Below are 20,863 nucleotides of genomic sequence, written 5' to 3'. Positions count from 1 at the left end.
TTAAAAAATTAAGAATAAATGGCGGGCATTTCAAATATTTCCGGTACTGCAGAAAAATGAAAGTGTGTATATGCATATGTATACAAAAGCATGTAGTAGTACGCCCTGTGCGGCTACAAATACTATATAATTTATTTTTATTAATTAACAACACCATTGTAATTTGTTCCCTGGACATTACCCACTTTCACTCACCCATTTCCCGCTCTAAAAAATATATGTATGTATAAGCCATTACAAATTCTTTCCGTCACACTCAAGCACTAAGCAACGACATTTTGCCATTTTCACTCACTCGATTATGACCGGAAAACTAAGTGATCTTGCACAGGTGCTGCAGCCCGATTGGTCGCCGATCTCGTCACCATTGAGTGACATCTTTTCCTTGCTTTGAGTGACAACTAACTACAATACGTTCGATAGCGTAGTTTTGTTGCTAATTTTCTCCCTCGTTTTGTTTTTACTTTGTTCGAGAGCATTGTACTTCTCGGTGGACTGCGCCACTACTTCGTGCCATGCCTTTTACTGCTCGAGCCGTTCGATCGTTAGCGGTCGATTTTTGCGCGCATTGTGACTCATCATCCTGAGCGTTGGGTGTGCATACCGGCGGCATTGTCGTTCGAATGTTCAAAGCGCAAAGTATTTGAACTTGTTTTGCATGCAAATTAAGCGTAGCCGCACGCCTCTTTTGTTTGGTTTTTGTTTTTGTTTTTTTTATGTCAGTAATTTTTAATTATGAATTTGAAATCGCCAGCGTTACGCCCACCTACGTGCAATTATTTCAATTATTTGCGTATGCTGCGAGTCACCGATTTGTGACAGATAAGATCTAATATTTATGATTTGTGCTAAGTAGAAGAAAATGTAAAAATGGGCTGCTTACCAATATTCGAGCGACAGTAGAACTTTTCACATTTGCAGTGACGGCTATTTTCATAATTTGGTGAAATGCTTTTTCAGTTTTAAATTAATTTCTTCCAAATGTAGATTGCGAATAAGGTTCGCCGGATCGCTCAGGGTTCAGAAAGCTACAACCATGGTCATGTAAATAGCACATTTAGACTTTGAAAACAAAGAGTTGAATATGTTTTTAAATAATTATTTTCTATTGGGGAAAAAGCAACATAAAAAATAAAAAACTAATTTACTTCAACTTTAAAACAAAAAAAAAACAAAAAATGGTTGAAATTAATTTCAGTTCTGATTTAATTTACGAGAACGTTGATAACTCACGAAACCTCCTGAACACATAAATAGCACATCCTAAAAAATTCCAAATAAAGGAAAAAATAGTAAACAAATCAGATAGTTAAGTTATAATATTGTTTTACCAGATTAGTATTTTGTACTATATCCACCGCTTCTGATTATTTCTTCAAGCCGTCAAATCATCATCAACATTTTTAAAATTTTTCTTGGCGATTTTGACCTTAACATCATTCCACAAATTTTCTATTGCATTGGAAAAAGGGCTCTGCTGCGGCCAATCCCGTACATTAATTTTTTCTCTTCTGATCCATTGCCTCACTGTCTTTGTAGTATGCCTTGGATCATTGTCCTGCATAAATGTCCAATTTAATGGCATAAACTCAAACACAAATGGCTCCATTTTATTCTGGAGTATATCCAGATACTGAAATCTATCCATTTTACCAACCACGCGAACAATCGGCGCAACACCATGCCAGGAAAAAGCTCCACAAACCATGATGCTTTCGCCGCCGTGTTTGATCGTCTTTTTTGTGAACTTAGAATTTAGCGCTTGAATTTTTGGACAACGTACAATAGTTTTCCCATCTGGCCCCATCCTATTTATTTTGGTTTCGTCGGTCCAAAGTACGTTTTTCCAAAACTGAATAGATTTGTCTTTGTGGGCTTTTGCAAAGGCAAGTCGGTGTTTGATATGTCTTTTTGAGAGGAGTTTTTTCTGCTTATGCGGCCAAATAACTGGGCTTCGTTAAGTCGCCTTCCTACAAACTTTCTAGACACCTGTATACCAGATTCTTGGTTTATTTCAAGCATTATTTGTCGTGCCGACTTAAAAGGATCTACTTTGCTCTTGCGTATTATAGCTCTATCCACATTAACATCAGTTTTTCGCGGCTTTAGTTTTCTTTCCTTTTTTTTTGCTTAGATAGGATGAATCTTTCTTAACTAAATTTAACTAAATTAAGAGCATTATAAACCATTTTTCGAGGGCACATTATCATTTCAGCTATTTCTGCATACCTTTTTCCGGTATATAAGAGCTCTTTTCTCCGGCGTGCAATGTTTTCCATGTCCCATTTTTAGTAATTATTTTAAAATTTTATTTAAGAAACAAAGAGTTATACTAACTAGTACCTTTAAGTACCTTTTCGCATACTTTCGATGGTATTGATACTCACATCTATTCCCTTTTTAGCAAGAACTGATCGAGCTTGGCGTAGTCGCAAAGCAGGGTCCCGCTTAAAAAGTTGGACGATCACTTTATCCTGCTTTTTTTAAAAGCCCTTCTATCAACAACTATCACCTCTAAATTGGTAAATGACTGCCTAAACCTTCTCAACACGTTAGGAAACCTCAACATAGTAACACTAGGCTGGATTCCGGGACATGAAGGACATGAGGGAAATGAAATGGCTGACGACCCTGCAAAACCAGGAGCAAATATGCAACTTACTGGTCCTGAGCCTTTCTGTGGACTCACAAAAAGCCACATTAATAAATTCCTTAGGAAATGGGAAGAAAGAAAATTTGCTGCACACTGGCTAAACTGTACCGGTCAGCGTCAAGCCAAAGTCCCAACAAAGGAATATCTGACAAGCTACTCTCACTAAGCAGAGTAGATCTGCGTCTTTTAACAGGACATCGTACAGGTCACTGCAGCCTGAGGTATCATCTAAATAATATTGGTCTATCTGAGACCAATGACTGCCACTTTTGCGAAATGGACATAGAAAGCTCAGAACATGTGCTTTGTGAATGTCCTGCGTTGGGCAGACAGAGACTTCATCTCCTTGGTGGTATCGTAGTATCTCCATGCAATCTTTAACAACAAACCTAAAATTGTGCTAAAATTTTTAAAAAGCCTAAAACTCTAGGGTTACAAAAATAGGCCTTTCACAATAGATCAGCTATGGTCGCAGTGCGTAATGGCCTTCTAATAATAATAATATTACTTTTTTGTCGTCACTCGCTTCAAGGCAGGTCGAAAAAGTCATCAACATTTTTGTATACTTTACACCGCTGACTCCACATCACAACAAGTTTTTTTTGATTTTTTAATGACTTTTGCAGTCGCGGCGTAAGATAATTTCGGCCCTTTCGAATGCGTGCCTAAAAATATCGCCTCAAAACGCTTCGCGTCCTTTCACTTATTTTTGTTTGGTGGCGTTTACGGGAAAGTTTCAATTGACACTAACTTGAGTTAGCACTGGCGTCGTAGCCCTTGAGTGGGACTGTTATGCAGCAAAAGAGCAGAACGAAATATATCTTGAAGTTACAAGTTACTGTAATAAAAAATATAGCTACTTTTTCTTGGAAAAACTGGCCTAAGCATGTCGCTTGGGAGTTAAGTGCATAAAAAAAGTTACTTAAACATCGCTAAACTGCTGTTGCTTTCACATACTAATTTTACGCTTGGCCAGCAGCGAAATTCTTTAGCGAGCAGAGAAGTGGGGAACCGAAAGCAGCTATTGTTAACGTCGTTGCTGAAATAGGAGCCAAAACTATCATGAAAGTGTTGCAATTCAACGAAGACTTATTGTTTCTAATAACTCAAAAGCCTCTAAAAATATCATACGGTGCTGTTTTTACGATTTATTCTAACGAAACTAGTCGATGGAACACCATTTATAAATAAATGAGATTTTGTGCATAGCCGGTGCAAAAATTGATTCAGGAAAAATTAAGAAGAAATGTTGAGAGTCTCCTGATGATAGACAATGAAAGCAAATTGATTTTAGTTTGGGGAAAATGAAATCAAATATTTGTATTTTTTATTCTGTGACTTAGAACTTCTTTATGGTCGTTCTTTAGCTCCTGAGCGATTCTACGACTTCAAACATGTCGGTCAACTTCGAATATTTCTCTGATTTTATCGACATTTTCGCTTGAACGGAATCAATGAAGCCAAAATGGCAGGTAATTAGCAGTTACAGTAGCAGCACCATAAACAGCATTCACAATTTCACCGGTCTGGCTTGCATTTTTGCCTTTATCAAAGAAAAACTGTAAAATGCACCGCAACACCCTGTAACTCACAACTGAATAGAACAAACAAAAAATATCAAAACAATTTTTTTTATATTTCAAATATTTTGTCAATTTATTTTTACTAATATTTTCCTAATATTAGAAAGTTCACTAACCAGCCACAGTTTTGAATTCATCCTAAAGAGAAATGTTGGTATTCATTGCTGGGACATGCGTATGTAAAATGCACGCGTAAGTAATAAATTTGTAGGGGCTTACCAAATTCGCTTCAAGTTTGGTGTGTACTGAATTCAAGGGCATTTTAGCTCCACCGTGAATAGAATATTCCATACACCGATTTTAAATGTAATCGATCAAATCTTTGTGCTCAATACCTGCCTTAAATCAGCGTATCTCATCACACCTTGGTAGCTGTTTGTAGGTAAAGGGTATGCCATTGCTCGGCTTCGTTATAAAAATTATATTAAAAAAATCACTGTTTAATATTACAACTGACACTCTTGGAATCTGGCCTCCTGGAAAAATGATGCTGGGATGACATTAAACTCGCGAGAGATATTTTCTTTTAGTTTAAAATGATCGCTGAGTTTGTTTCACATACTTTACTTTGGGGTACCTTCAAAGAAAAAAATCTATAGCGGTAAGATAAGACGACCTCGGTGGACAGGATAAGTCATGGAAACGGCTTACCAGTTTGTTAGGGCAGAAATCAAGCAGTATCGCCCTGGCCGAATGCGGTGTCTTGTTGAAACCATGCGTTCGTTCTGAAGGAAGGAACCTATACCAGAAAATAACCATTGAGTAAGCCCCATGCTTGCCCTCGACGATTTTCAAAAAATATGGTCCAATTATTTCATCTGCTTGATTTCCAAACCGTCACGTTATTGAAGTGGAAATTTGAAAAGTTGAGCCAAGAAGTACCCAGAGCTGTAGTAACTCTTAAAACACTCAGGCTGAAAAGCCTATTGTATTTAAAGCACTGAAAAGTGAAAGGTTAGATGGTGAAGTAAGTAAGAAGAGAAGTGACAGAAGGAAAAAGATAGAATAAAATATAGAAATAAAGGTAGCTAGACCTGTGAGAATTTTCCAGATTCTTTGTTAAATCTGAAAAAATCTTTCAGTTTGAGATAACACATTTTTTCTCATTCATGACGTCGGAACCCAAAATTCGTAGTCTTTCTTTAGCAGAAGCAGAACACTAACAGAGAAAATGATCTGTGTCATCCACCTCCTCTAAGAAAGACAAGCAAATCGGGTAATCAATGATTCCAATGGTGGTCAAATGTTGATCCCATGGATTGTGTCCTGTAATAATACCGACCATCAACCGAACGTCTTTGCTCCTAAGTTTTAGTAGAAAGTTTGATAGTTTTCTGTTCGCACTTGTCACAAAACACTTTGCAGTTCTGCAACGTTCTAGACCGGACCGTCGCTCTTTATGTTTACTGTATTCATAATCGCTGGACCACTTTTTGATTCCTGCAGAACTGATTCCGATTATTGGCTCCGATCCCTGTGGGGTAACCGCTGATCCACAGTTGGCCAATTCATCGGTAATTTCATTCCCTTGACTCTCCCTGTGTTTTGGAATCCATATAAGTACAAGTACATTCTGTCCCGCAACAAAAGTAAACTTCTTTTTACATTCTTGAAAAATCTTTGAGGCAAAGAATTCTCCAGAGTCTTCAGTGCATCCTGACTGTCACTAAAGACTTCAATCTGTTTCCCGCTCCATCTGCTACTTTCAGAATGGCAACAATTTCCGTTTGGGAGATTATAGCGTTTAAGTATCATCCGACTCCAGAACCTTTTTCATTCTTGGAAAAGAAAATATCCATCAAGCCTCTCTGAATGCTCTCTGGATTACTCTATTGCTCACGCAATGGAAATTTGACATCACATTTCCTTCCAAATGAAACTATGGGTATAAGATCGTCCTTAGTGGCCAAAAACAGTGGATACTGCTCAGATAGCACATCTTACATTAGGTAGCGGTTCCTCTTTTTGGAACTTTTACAAGTATGCCCTGCATCCAGGCTGATGGTAACTCTTCCACTTTCCATATAGTCTGAAATAGAGAGTGAAAAGAATTTGTGCTGATATTTTTGGATCTGCTTTTAACATTTCGGACGAGATGTTGGGCACTCGGCTTGATTTTCCGGATTTCATGCCCCTTATAAGGCGCTATATTTCGTCTATTGATGGGTGAACAGAGCTAACGGGGGATATTTTTGAGTACGGCGGAATGGAATTACTGTTGCTATCAAGGATATACTAAAGCTTTCTTCGAAGTACTCATGCCATAGTTTCGGTTGTTCTTCAGTTGTTGTTCAGTTATAAGTTTTCCGTGATTATCTTTAATATACATTTTCGTAAGGCTTTTATCACCTTTGAGTCTGCGGAAGCAATTTTATAGATTTTATACTACAGAAATTTTATGTTGCTGATAGCTTCAGCTCTCTCGGCTTCCTCGGCTATGGCGTTTGTCGCGTCTGCATAGACGCTTCACGGAAATGTTGCCTTCTGATATTTATTTCACTCACAGCATTTTTGGAAGCCCGAAGGCGGCAGCTCTCTTGCGCACGGAATGACGCGGATTATTGTGTAAATTTGAAGCGACGTGCTAAATATTTTAATTTCTCGATGTCGCGATGTCCGGCTGGGTCCCGGCCGTGGGCTGTTTGCCTCCGAACTTGTTTCCCGAAACCTTCGCACCCTTGAGCAAATCGAATCTTCTTTTGGGGCATCACGTCATAAACGTCGATTATTGTGACGTGAAGAAAATCAACGACGAGCAGTTGCACACGTATCGCTGACCTTGGAATACGTTTCGATTGCAAACAAACATTGTTGAACCGTCCTATGCAACACTTTTTGTTTTTTTTTTAGATGGGTTCAAATGCCTTCGCTCTTACAGCGACCGTCGACTTCTGTGTCGAGTGGTGTAGCCACTAAAACAGTCCCTACTCACCTTCTTGGGAGACACACTTCCTGGGACTACTTTCTGTGTTACTTCGGGAGGGTTCAGAACAGTAAACATAAAGGACCAATTCTATTCACCCACGTCGGGGTCCACCATATTTGTATCCAGGTTTCATGCTATAGGCTTGCCTTCTTATGGCTCTATCTGTGCGACTTTGCTTTGTTGCACTGTGTTGAAGTCTATCTTTTTTTCCGTAGTACGTTCTCGATGTATTTCTTTACCGCGTTCCAGCTGTCCTCGCGTTCGAACATTTTGATCTTTATGTTGCTCGGCGCGATGTCGCCAATCTGCTTCTTCATATCATCTCTTCCCGCGACATCGTGATTAAATAACCCGTACGAATCAGCTTACACAGTTCCCTGCCCCCTCATACGTGATTAGGAAGAAACACATTTAAACTGTTTATTAAAATTCGCCAAGCCATGTTCAGGAACTATGTTTAACACGACTCCAACAACACTGATAACACTACGGACCCTTGTGGCCTATGTGAGATCTATTCAGATCAGCCAAATATAAATACCTAACCTAACTTAGTGAGCAACTTCAAGTGTAAAACTTAATTCTACCACCAGACACCCTGTACATATGAAAATGATTTCCTCACTTAAGCACTGATTAATCGCGCTTCATAATGCAAACTGTCATCGTTTAATTAGCAGCAGTGCGTGTGAATTTATAATTTTAGTAGAAGCTTAACCAAATTAATATTAATTATAATCCCAACATGGCTTTAAACTCTGAACAGTCACGAGTCAATGATCGGCGTGGCCGCACCAATCACAATAGAAATGGCGTGAACAAAAACAACAAGAAGCGCGACAACATCGGCTATTGATCATAATTGAGATCGAACTAATCAATTACCAAGATGATGCATTCAATAATGCCCTCCATCAGTGCAAGCGTTCAAGCGCCAGGTGTGTGCCGAGAGCCACTAGGTGGGACTGAGCCAAATCGTACGATCGTACAGAAAATGAGGTAAAAATGTAGACAACAAATGACCATCGCATGATCGCAACGCGCAGCGGCATATTGACAGATATGACACCGGTGTGACACCAGTATTGGTTTGGCTGGAATGTTTTTATTTTTGTTGCTGTTTACTGCCAATAACCAACACACGTGCGATAATCGCTTCAGATGATCTAAGAAGAAGCGAGAAAATAGGGAAAAAACAGTGAAACCAATTGCAGCTATGAATTATGCGATATTTTTATAACTTGTCAGTCATTCGCTCAGCTTCGACGATTTTACTTTATTATATGTATGTATATGTATGTATGTGTATATGCATTTGTTGGTTTGCTTGGCTTGCTTGGCTGACTTTCGACTGCCAGATACTCCACCCTCCGGCTGATTTGATGCGGTTTGCTTAGGATTGTGCTGAGTGCGCAATCAATGGAAATACATACATACGTAAGTATATTTTTCATACGTGCATATGTATGTATGTATGTGTGCATGTGCCAAATACATATACATACATACATATGTAGGCACATTTAGGCATCTTTATACACTTTTACACTCCTAGTACGATCACACAATTTTTCATTATTACACATTATTTCTGCACTTCTACACCTTTTCGCATAAAATACTATTCTTCTTCCATTTATTTGCATTTGTTTGTTTTTATTTGATTGTTGTTATTTTTATGTGCACGATGCCTGGCTACCGTATGTGATGTTTGCGTATTCACTTGGTAGCTGTGGCATTACTGCCGTTGTTGTTGTTGTTGTTGTTATTGTTGTTCCTATTCACGTTACCACCGCGCTGTGATTGTAGCGCGTGCTAGCTGCATTAGTCATCCAGACTATTAGCAGCCGCTAGCCAAGAAGACGCGCTGCCGCCGTCCGTCTTACTTCCACACTTGCACGCGCACGCTTGCCATACGACGAGCGTTTTGTGCAAAGTTCTTACACGAGAGCGTAAGCTCAAGCGTCCAGAAAAGGTGGCGACGATGACGACGGTGACGGTGAAGGCGACAATACACAGCGAGCCGCAGCAGGGCCGACGGTAGCACCGATTGTCATGCCAGTGTTCGCGCGAGCAAACGGATGACTAAGCCACGATCACCAGCCAGCCACCAGAATAGCGCCTAGTCAGTATTGCAAGAAGCTAGCAAACTAACTGAATAACGTTTGCCAAGCAGTCTTAGCGTCAGCGTCAGCGTCACTGGCACTGCCATTGCCAGCAGCGTCAACAATTCTGCTAGTTAGCGGCAGCCAGCAGGGTAAATGTTCGCACAAAAAAATTACAGAGCAACATTTCAATTTGAACGTTTTACCTATGCGTATGTGCGCGTTGTTACCGTTTTTTGGCGAGCGCGCGCGGTAAAAGTGATCGCTTCAACGAGTTTACGCGTACGCGGCAAATTTTACAACCAAAACAAAATAGTGCATAAATACTACCAAAAATAAGTGTACATAGAAAAATATATCCGTAGGTGCAAAGGACACTGAACACCTCGGCAGTCGACCATAGCATGAAGTGGTGGAACTGCGCCAAATCGAATTGAAAGTGCAAAAGGTGAATTGTGAATTGTGAAAAATTATTAAAGTGAATACGAAAACATTTCCGCAATGGTATTGGCAATGGGTTTGTAAGAAAAAAATGCCTTTTAAATGCTGTGAATAGTAAATTACGCGACCTCCAAAGAAACTGCAAAACAAAAAAAGAAAAAGCCGTGAAAAAGTGATTAAATAACTTAATAACAAAAGCAAAGAGTGGTTAGATAATCTGAGTTTTTCGGGATGAATGGCGTGATTGGTGCCACCGAGCGCCTGTCACTGCGAAGCACAGTGTTTTTGCTGCCTTTTTATGTGCGATCTTTTTAGTGCTTTTGTTGTTGTTAATGCTTTTGTTATTGTACTACGACAAAAGTTTGATTTTTTTTAATTTTAAATAATAAGCGATTGTGCCTTAAATTCTTATTCCTCTTAACGCCAGCACAACTGTCTAGACAATTTTGGTTAACTTTGAAAACTACAACTGCGCTACAAAAATTTCTTCTACCTCCGACAAACTTACGCAAATTAGGAATACCAACTAAATTATGTAGTCGATTGAACCGATTGAGCCGATTGAGTTCATGCGTGACTACCACTCAGAGAACATAAGTTTGAGTATCCGTGAAATACCAATTGAAGAACAATTTTTCTAATAGCGGCCACCCCTCGGCAGGCAAAGGCAAACCTCCGAGTGTATTTCTGCCATGAAAAAGCTCCTCGTAAAAATATCTACCATTCCGAGTCGGCTTAAAACTGAAAGTCCCTTCCTTTGTGAAACAACATCAAGACTCGCGCCACAAATAGGCGGAGGAGCTCGGCCAAACACCCAAAAAGGGTATAAGCGCCAATTCACCTGGTGAAATAACCCCCGCATCACTCGAGTGTTTTAATTTATACTCCCAATTTACAATTTTTAGCAAATCCTCAAATACCATTAAAAACAGTGCAGCTCATACAAATATATTCCGCCTTTAAAGCATAAAATATTACGTTGTCCAGAAAGAAATTGCCGATTTTTTAGGAGAAAGTAAATACATTTTTATTAAAACTTAGAATGAACTTTAATCAATTATATATTTTTTATTTTGTTCGCCAACCTTTTGCCATCTTTCCGGCAAATTTATTATTCCGCGCTCATAGAACTTCTGGCCTTTGTTTGCAAAAATCTGAACCAAGCTCGATTTTATAGCTTCGTCATTGCCGAAAGTTTTACCATTTAAGGAGTTCTACAAAAACCGAAACAAATGGTAGTCTGACGGTACAAGTTCAGCACCATATATGGTGAATGCATCAAAAGTTCCCAGCCAAGCTCTCTCAGTTTTTGGCGAGCGACCAAAGATGTACGCGGTCGAGCGTTGTCCTGATGAACCTAATGGCACTTTTACGATTGATCAATTCTGGTCGCTTCTCGTTGATGGCTGCATTCAATTTGTCCATTTGTTGGCAATACACATCCGAATTAATCGTTTGGTTCCTCTGAAGCAGCTCAAAATATAGTACCACATCCTTCCAGTCCCACCAAACTGACCGCATAATCTTCTTTTGGTGAATATCAGCCTTTGAACTGGTTTGTGGCGCTTCATCATGCTTGAACCAAGCTTGTTTTCGATTGACGTTATTTTAAGCAATCCATTTTTCATCACCAGTGATACTCCGCTTCAAAAACGGTTCGACTTCATTGCGTTTAAGATGCATATCACAAGCGTTAATTCGGTTTGTTAAATGAATTTCTTTCAATTCATGTGGTACCCAAACATCAAACTTTTTTACCAGTTCAAGACTCTTTATATGCTCATGAATGGTTAATTTTGGTATATTTAACTTCTGTCCAATCTCACGTAAAGTTACATGACGATCCAATCGATTAAAGCCTTGATAATGTCTTCATCGACATCACTTGGCCGACCTGAACGTGGCTCATCTTTAAGTGAAAAATATCCAGAACGGAATTTGATAAACCATTTCGACACTGTCTTTCTTTTAAGGCTTTATCACAATATCGCAATCACGCAACTTTTTAGCAACCTTCTCTGCGCCTTTTCCTTTATGGAAATAATGAAGTAAAATATGACGAAAATGCTCTTTTGTGGGCTCCATATTAAAATTGACGCCAAACAAGAAGAAATATACACAAAATTACGCGCACTTTTTTTTTTTTTTTCTAAAGCAAGCTAAAAGTGGCAGCTAATAAATGTCAAAAGAAAAACATAAAAAAAAGAGTCACAAGCTCTTCAAAACAATTATCAACGCCATCAATATGTAAAATCGGCAATTACTATGACGGAGAACCAATAGCACACATTTTGAAAATTTTTAGAATCCAATCGTCAAATATCGCACTAACAGCTTATAGGCCATGCACAGGCATATTCGGCGATCGCACTTAAAAATATCCGATTGCCATTATGGGTTGCTACTTTTACGTATATTATGCAGTGTATTATGAAGGGTGTGTTATCATTTAGTTTCTCACAAGTTATTTTGACATTGAATGCTATTTCATGCGTGAGGAAACGTGAGGAAAATTCGGTGTTATACAATACAAGGAGTGGCAAAGAAGTGCCGAAATTCGTCAAAAAATTCAAAAAAACTAAGTTGCTACGAACATTTTCTTATCGACCTTTACAATAGTAACCCTTCAACTCTACATAAAGACTCCAACGTTGCTTCCATGACTGCACGCACCCTTGGTAATACTCCGAATACATAACTGGTGTGTCTCAAGTAAATCCTGTGTTGTCCAAACTATGCGCTTATTATAAAGAAGTTTCGGTGAAGGAGGCTGCATGTCGACGACTCTACACCTCCTGTTTGGGACGTGCGTCTTTATGTTTTCCACAAATGGAGAGGCCTACAGTTTTAAGTCGACTCTGAATGGCCGCTGGTTTTTATGAGGAGCTTTTTTCAAAGCAGAAATACACGCGAAGATGTGCAATTGCCTGCCGAGGGGTGACCGCTATTAAATAGAAAAATGTTTTTCTTATTTTGGTGTTTCACCGAGAGTCGAACCAACGTTCTCTCTGTGAATTCCGAATGGTAATCACGCACCAACCCATTCGGCTGCGGTGACCGCCAATAGCTCTCGATAGTATAGTGGTTAGTAACCTCGCCTCTTATCCCGACGATTATGTTAATAAAAATTTGATCGAAAACCCAGCAAATGCCAATGAATTTTTTTGAATATGCTGCTTTAAATGCCATTCCTGTAAAAAAGTCATTATTACTGACTGTTATCTCGAAACTGCGATTGGACTTCCTTAAACTTTTTTCTGGTTATCGTTAAAACCCGATGCGGATAATTTAGAAATTAACCATATCTTAGGAACAAAGAGCGGTTGGGTCATTTGCGAGATAATGTCAAGAAAAATTTACATAGCATAGGAAAATTTATAGGCTACTGCAAGGTGATGATTTTTTATTAAAAAACCCATTTCGAACTCAATGAAAATTTATTAAGTTTCAGGCAACTTAACTATCTATTAAAATGTCGAAGAAAATGGAACACCGAGCTGGGTTTTGTTTTTTTTTGTCGGGACAACTAGCAAGTGCTGCACTCAGACACAATTAAGTCCATATACTACACTCGGATTCCCTTTTAATTTTCTTTAAATCTACGCGATCTCCGAAGAAATCCGAAATTCTTCTTCTTCTTCTTAGCATCACAGTCTTTGTGAACCAATGCTTCACTCCCAACCTTGTGCCATCTGCCTCTATCTAAGGCTACCTACTTCTACCGCCGCACGTTTAGTTTTTCAAGTTCAACTTCTACGTCTTCAAGACATCTCTTTCTGGGGCGTCCTCTTCTTCCGGCTCCAGCAGGGCGTAATTCAACTGCCTTTCGAGTTGTTCTCTCTTTTGACATTCTAAACACGTATCCGAGCTATCGTATCCTCTGAGATTTCCAGCTCATGATTATATCTAATTCGATAGGTAAAATCTGGCAGTATACTGGTCAATATATTTTTTGCAATAATTTTTCTTAAAATACCATTAGTTGATTAATTTCAGTAGTTTTTAGCGTCCTGAATTACAAGAAAGAAATCTTCGTGGGAAAAAATGTTCTAAGGTCAAGGCGGTATGGTTAAAATGCGATTTCTAGTCAACAAAACAGGCACAAGAGTGGATCGATGAGATGGTGCATTGTCATGCAATAAGCGCCAGCTTCCTCCTTCGCAGTATTCAGTGCAAATTCGACGAATGCGACGCAACAAACGCTTCAAAACGCCAAAATAGAAAATTGGATTGACGGTTTGGCCCATTGGCACGAACTTCTTGTGGACAATTCCCTTGGAATGGTAAAAACAAATGAGCATCGACATGATTTTTGACTTGTTCAAACGCAAACGCAAACGCTTCTTCTTGGGTGGTGGCTCGTCTGGGGCTTTCCCATCGGTACTTTGACGCTTAGTTCCAGGTTCATGTTGGAAACACCACGTTTCATCACCAGTTTCAATGTTGTAAAGGAAGTTCTCGTCTTTTCTCGCCTCTTCAAGGAGGTCTTTCGCATGTTGAATCCTAGCAATTTTTGGTCCTCAGTTAACTTGTACGGAATGAAACGTGCACGGACCTTTCGTAAGCCCAAATAATCAGTTAAAATGCGAGAAATCGATATTTTGAAGATATTGAACTCCATTATTCCATGAATTTCAATGATGATTTCGTTTCATTTTTGATAAATTTACGAACAATTTCGATGGAGTTTTCGGTGATTTCTGGTTTTGGGCATATGCTCAATGTCATTTATGCCCTCACAAACATCTCTGAAACGTGTAAACCACTAATGAACTCTGGCACGAGATAGACAATCATCGCCATCAACTTGTTTCATCAACTCAAATGTTTCGGTAAATGTTTTATCGATTTTAAAATAAAATTTGATATTAGCTCTTTGTTCGAAACTCATATTTGTACCGATGACACAAACATACTAACACTTTAGACGCAATCACTCACTTAGTCGCTTTCACTGAACCGAAGCTTTTACATTAAATGAGTACAGCACTTGGAGCTGTGTATGTATTTTATTAGAGCATCTCGAGATAAAGTAGAGGCTGATTCCGTTAAGAAGGATTTTCAGAAATTGATGATGGTTGGTTGGTTGGTTAAAGTGGTGATTCTTACAGAATCCAACTAGCGCTTCCGCACCATTTTGTTGCCACATCCTCGTTACCAACTTGTTTAACGGTTTTTACAGCATGACTATATCCAGTCGGTGCGTTTTAAGAACCTTATTAGGTTGTTGACGTCTCAGCCAGACAGTTGTTCGAGATTCTCGAACAGCGGTCGGCCCAGGGTTAACATTCTGTCCCTCCATAGGGCAGGGCACTCACAGAGGAAATGGAAGATTGCCTCCTTTTTCTCCGGTTGCTTACAACCGTGACAGTATGTATTGTGAGGGATACCCATTTTGGCTGCCAGCTCTCCGATAGACCAAAAGCCAGTTATGACTGCCGTTAGTCTCCAGGCGTCCCGTCGTTTCATGCTTATTAATGTCGACGATTGCTTGAGGTTGTAGGTGGGCCATAACATTCTGCTAATTTTGCATTTCGTCTGGACTTTCCATCTACAATTCGCGATTCGGAGGTGTTTTTGGTAAATTGTACTCTTGACTGCACCTAATGGTGTGAATACCGATTCTGCAAGAGCATTACTCTTGCCAGTTCATCTGCTTTTTCGTTACCTTCAATGTTCCGATGTCCCGGGACCCAAATTAAGGTAACTTTATGGTTTTCACTCAAGATGGTGAGGCTATTCCTGCTTTGTTCCACCACTTTAGAGCCTGTACTAGCCGAACTCAGTGCCTGGATTCAGCTTGGCTATCCGAAAGAATAGCGATATTGCCCTTAAAAGAGAAATCTTTGATTAGTAGCCTACAGGCTTCCCCAATTGCCAGAACTTCCGCCTGGAAGACACTGCTGGTATTAGGGAGACGCACAGATTTCTCAATTTTAAGTCTGTGAGAGTCTTTCCGATTTTGATCACGAAGATGACTTTCCACTGGCAATTTACGCTAATGTCTGCATTGAAAACAATAATTTTGAAATGGAATTTGAAGAACAAAGCGATACTCGTATTATGGACATAAGTGATTAGGAAGAATAATCTAACCAAGAAATAAGTGAGCCCATAACATCGTAGGTCAACATAGCCCAATTATCAAAATTGTAACGAAAATATCGAGAGCCATGAGTCAGTCATGTTGAATCAAATTATTAGAAAAAATGTTGATTCAAAGCAGTATTGCACAGTGGACTTTATATATATATATATATATGCATATATATATAAGTATGTAATAATAGCATGAATGTTTGCATACATAATTTTCATTATTAAATATTCATAATTTCGTACAACATATTAAATAAACGGCAATTTCCCTACCCCTTAAGCGAACAAAAACACTGAGACGGTGAGCGTTCCGGCTATGAGGAATTTCACTGTACGAGTATATATGGATGTATGTGTATGCACTCTCTATAGTCATACTCACCATTATGTTCAATACCACCGCACTTTACTTTGCACTCCCAGGCAGGATAGACAAACACAGACACTTAAATATTATTTGAATTTGATATTTACATTTTGGCTGGACAGTTGTTAAATCGTCTAAAACCTTTTCGACTAATTCACTAATCAGCAAGAATTAGAAAAGGAAAAAATAACCAAAACGATATTAGTGCCACCGTCATTTCGGCAGCGCCACCGCCCGCTGCTCAGTACATTCAACAACACACTTGTGGCCGATTATTCCGTTTGAGCTGTAGTTTACCGGACTCTAAGCTGTTTTGCAGTACGCCACGGCGACGTCAACTCTGGCGTAACTAAATTTGCGATTGTTGTCGTTGAGTCCAGTCGCAGGCAATAACAGAGGCAGAGGCAGCGTCAAGCCAAGACGCGTCGTGTGCTGCGCGCTGCGGCGGTATTGGTATTGACGTTGGCGCCATTATCCGGCTGTATCGTCCAACATCGTTGTCGTCGCCGTCGTCGTCGTCGCCACCACTGCCGCCACCGCTTGGACCCATGCTTATCAAATTTCAGTTTCCATTTCGAATTTTAATTCAATTTTGTCTGTGCTGCAGTAAGGAAGGAAGTGGTGGAAGTTTCTGATCACTGAAGGTACACACCAGAAGGTGATCGCAGCTTGTCGTACTAAAATTGTCGTAATTCTCGTAAACGCATAGAGCGGCTGTATATATTTGACAGTGACAGCATATTGGCGTTGGTGGGGTTGTGTTTTGGGAAATTTCGCTCGCACATATGCATGCATATATGTATGTATGTACGTGAATGAGTGTCTCCCCTCTTGCGTGTTTTTGTGAAATATGTAATTCGTGTTTCGCTAAGCGTATTTTTTATATGTTTGCCATTCGCAAGTCGACGCCGCGTTCGTGCGCGCATATCGGGAACGCGCGTCAACCCCGGCACTCGTGCGCTCAAGCGCGTTCAACCAACCACCGCCACTCAAGTCGCGCTCGTACTTGTGGGGAGATCAATGCACGCACGCGCCTTTTTCGCAAAAAAGCCAAAACCACATCAGTTTTTATATTCGTATTGAATGTTTTTGTTGTGTGCGCTGTGCGCTTTTTCTACAGCCTTTTCGAAGCTGCACTTAAAAACAGAGGAAATAAAGTAAACGCAGTAGTAGCCATTTTTGGCAAAGGCCAAAACATATAAATTATTGTGAGATACGAGTGGGTACCTTTACTTTATTTTGTATTTTTTCCCTTTGGAATTCAAACTCAGGTGGTCGCATATATACACATGTACAACAACAAAAGCAGCAATAAGGAGAAGAAGAACCATAGGCGTTAAAGGAATATAAATACTTGAAATATAAAAGTGAAGGAGCAGGCAGAAAATTAATTGCAACCAAAACAAAAACCAAAAGTGCAAACCAGCAAAACAAAAGTAAACAAAACGTACACAAACAATTTTATTGTGCAAAAAGTGAATGAGTATTGTGTGGGTGAAGCATTTAAGGCTCGTGCACAGCTGCAGCATTCGAGTTGCAAGCGACAGAAAAAGGAGTGTTCGCGCCGCAAGTGTGCCAAAGCGAGCGAAAAAAGGCGAAAAAGGTGAAAAAGGCAATGACAAAAAAAATTCAGTTAACAAGATACGAAACAGCAACCATAAATAAATATCAAGCAAAAAATATCCAAAAACAAATAAAGAAAAGCTTAAAGTGTGTTTGTGTGTAGCGTTCGTGCTACAAATTAGTCAGCACAAAAAATGCATAGCAGCAGCAGCAGCAACAACAACAGTCATAACAACAACAACAACGGCGCCTACAAAAGCGAGTACAACAGCTGGCATAGCAATGGCAATGCGATGACCGCGGCGCTGTTGCAACAGCACCAGCAACAGCAACAGCAGCACGTGCACCAATTGTTGCAACAACAACAAATGCAACAGCAACAGCAACAACTACAGCAACACCAACAGCAGGCGCGCATTAGCAACTGGATTTGTGATACGAATCGCACACATCACTCGCTTGTGCATAACAACAACATCAACAATATCAGCAATAGTAGCAACAACATTTGTGGTCAACAACAACAACAACAGCAACTACACGCTACATATATGCAGCACCAACAGCCATATGCAAATTATCCCCAACCTGTGTCCACCCCTCATCACCAGCAGCCACATCAGCAACAACAGCGACAAAATCAGCAACAACACCAATCTACATGCGCCGCTGCTGTGACAACCACTTCAACCAACAATTGCTACTACGCACCGCGCATGCAACAACAACTGCTTAATCAGCAGCAATTGTCGCCACAAACTCAACACCAACACCAACAGCAACAGCAACAACAGCGTTCGCCACAGCAGCAGGTGCCAACACCAATGCGTTCGCCATACCAAGCTGTTGCTGCTAGTCCGCAACCTCATCCACATTCCCCTTCGCCCGTGCCGTCGCACACGGCCACACGCACACTTCAGCAACAATTAGCGGCTGCAGCAGTGGCGGCGGCTGCGGCCCGTAATGTAACGCAACAACACCACCAGGCGACCCAGCATCAGCACCATCAGCAGCAACACCATCAACAACGGGTAAGTGTCCGAGGGGCAATGCCACACATTGTTTAAGCGACGGCTAATTTACCCAGCCGCATCTGCATTCTGATTTGTCGACTTGATGGCGACGGACATCGAGTTTGATTGCCTCTTTGTTGTTTCTTTGTTTTTCTTTGTTTTATTTCACCTAAGTGTTGACTTTCTTTATGTTCTCGTTAATGTATGTACGTATGTATGTGTTCGTGTTTGTATGTATATGATTACAACACGTTTCTTCGTGGTTTACGCCCATTTAATGGGTGGTGCTTAAAACAGATAAACAAATAGTTTGTTGTTGCATTGAATTAAAGTCTAAACGAAAATGTTTCTGTTAAGCGAACAAAAGGAGGAGCCTTAGGTCCATTTGTTATTCATAGACTTGTTAAAGTGTTAAAATTCATATGTACGAATACGCGAATATCTCCTATACCGCGTGACATATATTTGCATGAAAACTGTAGGTATTTGAGTGCTACATAATTATTGCATGATACTCTTTAAATTGCAGTATTAGAATCGAAGATTCTCTTAATTACAAAAAAATTAAATTGAGATCGAACATAATTCCGAAGTTAGGCTTCATTTTAAAGGGAAAATTCTTAGATTTCTTTCGAAAATTATTAAAAAAAAAAAAACAAAATTGTGGAAAGTTGAACAAAATATTTTTTTTTAATAAAAAAAATATATATTTTTAATATTTATTTAGTTGAACAAAATTTTTTTTAAATAAAAAAAAATATTTTATCGTATTTTTTTGTATATTTATTTTATTATTATATTTTCTCGAAAATTAATTTCTTTTTAATTTTTGTTTTGTATATTCGAGTTTTTGTTTTGTTATGAAATACGGTGAAAATCTGATCTTAGACTAACAATTATTTTACTTACAATTCAAAATAAAAAAGTTTGAACAAAAAGGCTTAGCTTTCTATCGAACTTAATTTTTTAAATAAGCAAAATCAAAACTGTCGCATTTAAAAAAAAAATAAAAAAAAAAATTTAACTAAAAATGTATGTATTTGCAAATCGATTTTCAAATTTAATTTTTTTTGTTTTGTTGCAATAAAAACAGCAAAATTGGCGTAGGTGCAAAAAAAATTTTTTTTTAATTAAAAAGAAAAACATTGAATTGCCGAATAACTGTTTAAGTTAAAAAAAAACCTTGAAATTAAAAAAAAGTGTATTTAAAAAATTGCAAATTAAATTTGTTTTGTTTTTTTATGTTTTTGTAATCTTAAATTTTATTTTATTGTTTTGTTGAAATAAAAAAAAATACAAATTGTCGAAAAACTCGAAAATTAAATCTTTTTTATATAATTTTTTTCGTGTTTTCAAATTTATATTTTTTGTTTTTGCAAATACGCAATCACACGCACATTTAAAAAAAAAAAATTGTCGAGCTTTGAAAACAAAATTTCAAAAATTACAAAAAACAGAAACAATTAAAAAAAATGCAAATTATTGTTTTTTGTTTTGTATTTTCAAATAAAATTTTTTTCTTTTGTTCCAATAAGAAAAATCAAAATTGTCGAAAGTTGAACAAAAATTTTTTTTAATTAAAAAAGAAAAATATTTTTATTTTATTTAAAAAAAAATGTGTAATTTAAAAAATTAAATTTGAAAACAATTTAAAAACATTTGTTCATTAAAAAAAATGTTATTTGCAAATATAAAGGGTGTTTTTTTAGACGCTAGGTTTTCAAGATGAAATAAAACGTATATAATTTAATGTTATGGTCAAGAATTTAGCTTTATTATAAAGATAAGGGTTTGCCATTATGTTTTAAAAATGATTTCGGGCAAGTGGCCGCCGCGGCTGGCTCGAATAAATTCTAGCCGAGAGGCCCAATTTTCGACCACTTTTTGCAGCAATTGGGGCCGTATGTCAGCAATAACGCGCCGAATATTCTCTTCCAAGACGTCAATCGTCTCGGGCTTATCTGCGTAGACAAGCGACTTCACATAGCCCCACAAGAAATAGTCCAGCGGTGTTATATCGCACGATCTTGGAGGCCACGCCACAGGTCCACGGCGCCAGATAATGCGCTCACCAAAAGTTTCCTTCAATAAATCGATTGTTGCGTTGGCTGTA

General features: G+C 38.7%; 1 protein-coding gene across 1 annotated transcript; it reads left to right on the top strand.

The window, feature by feature from the left end:
• Positions 1 to 9,524: 9,524 nt before the first annotated feature.
• Positions 9,525 to 18,804, top strand: LOC129238615 (myb-like protein AA). The gene is made up of 2 exons (XM_054873698.1): positions 9,525 to 9,715; positions 17,446 to 18,804. Exon 2 carries the CDS (start codon positions 17,932 to 17,934, stop codon positions 18,802 to 18,804), a length of 873 nt encoding a protein of 290 aa, XP_054729673.1. The 5' UTR covers positions 9,525 to 9,715; positions 17,446 to 17,931.
• The last annotated feature ends 2,059 nt before the right edge of the window (positions 18,805 to 20,863 follow it).

The sequence above is a fragment of the Anastrepha obliqua genome, chromosome 1, assembly GCF_027943255.1.
Source record: "Anastrepha obliqua isolate idAnaObli1 chromosome 1, idAnaObli1_1.0, whole genome shotgun sequence".
NCBI lineage: Eukaryota > Metazoa > Arthropoda > Insecta > Diptera > Tephritidae > Anastrepha > Anastrepha obliqua.
The sequence above is the reverse complement of the archived record's forward strand: the minus strand, read 5'-3'. Positions and strand labels throughout refer to the sequence as shown.

Coding starts and splice junctions, on each gene's coding strand:
- LOC129238615 (XM_054873698.1), top strand. CDS start 17,932: ATGCATAGCAGCAGCAGCAGCAACAACAACAGTCATAACAACAACAAC.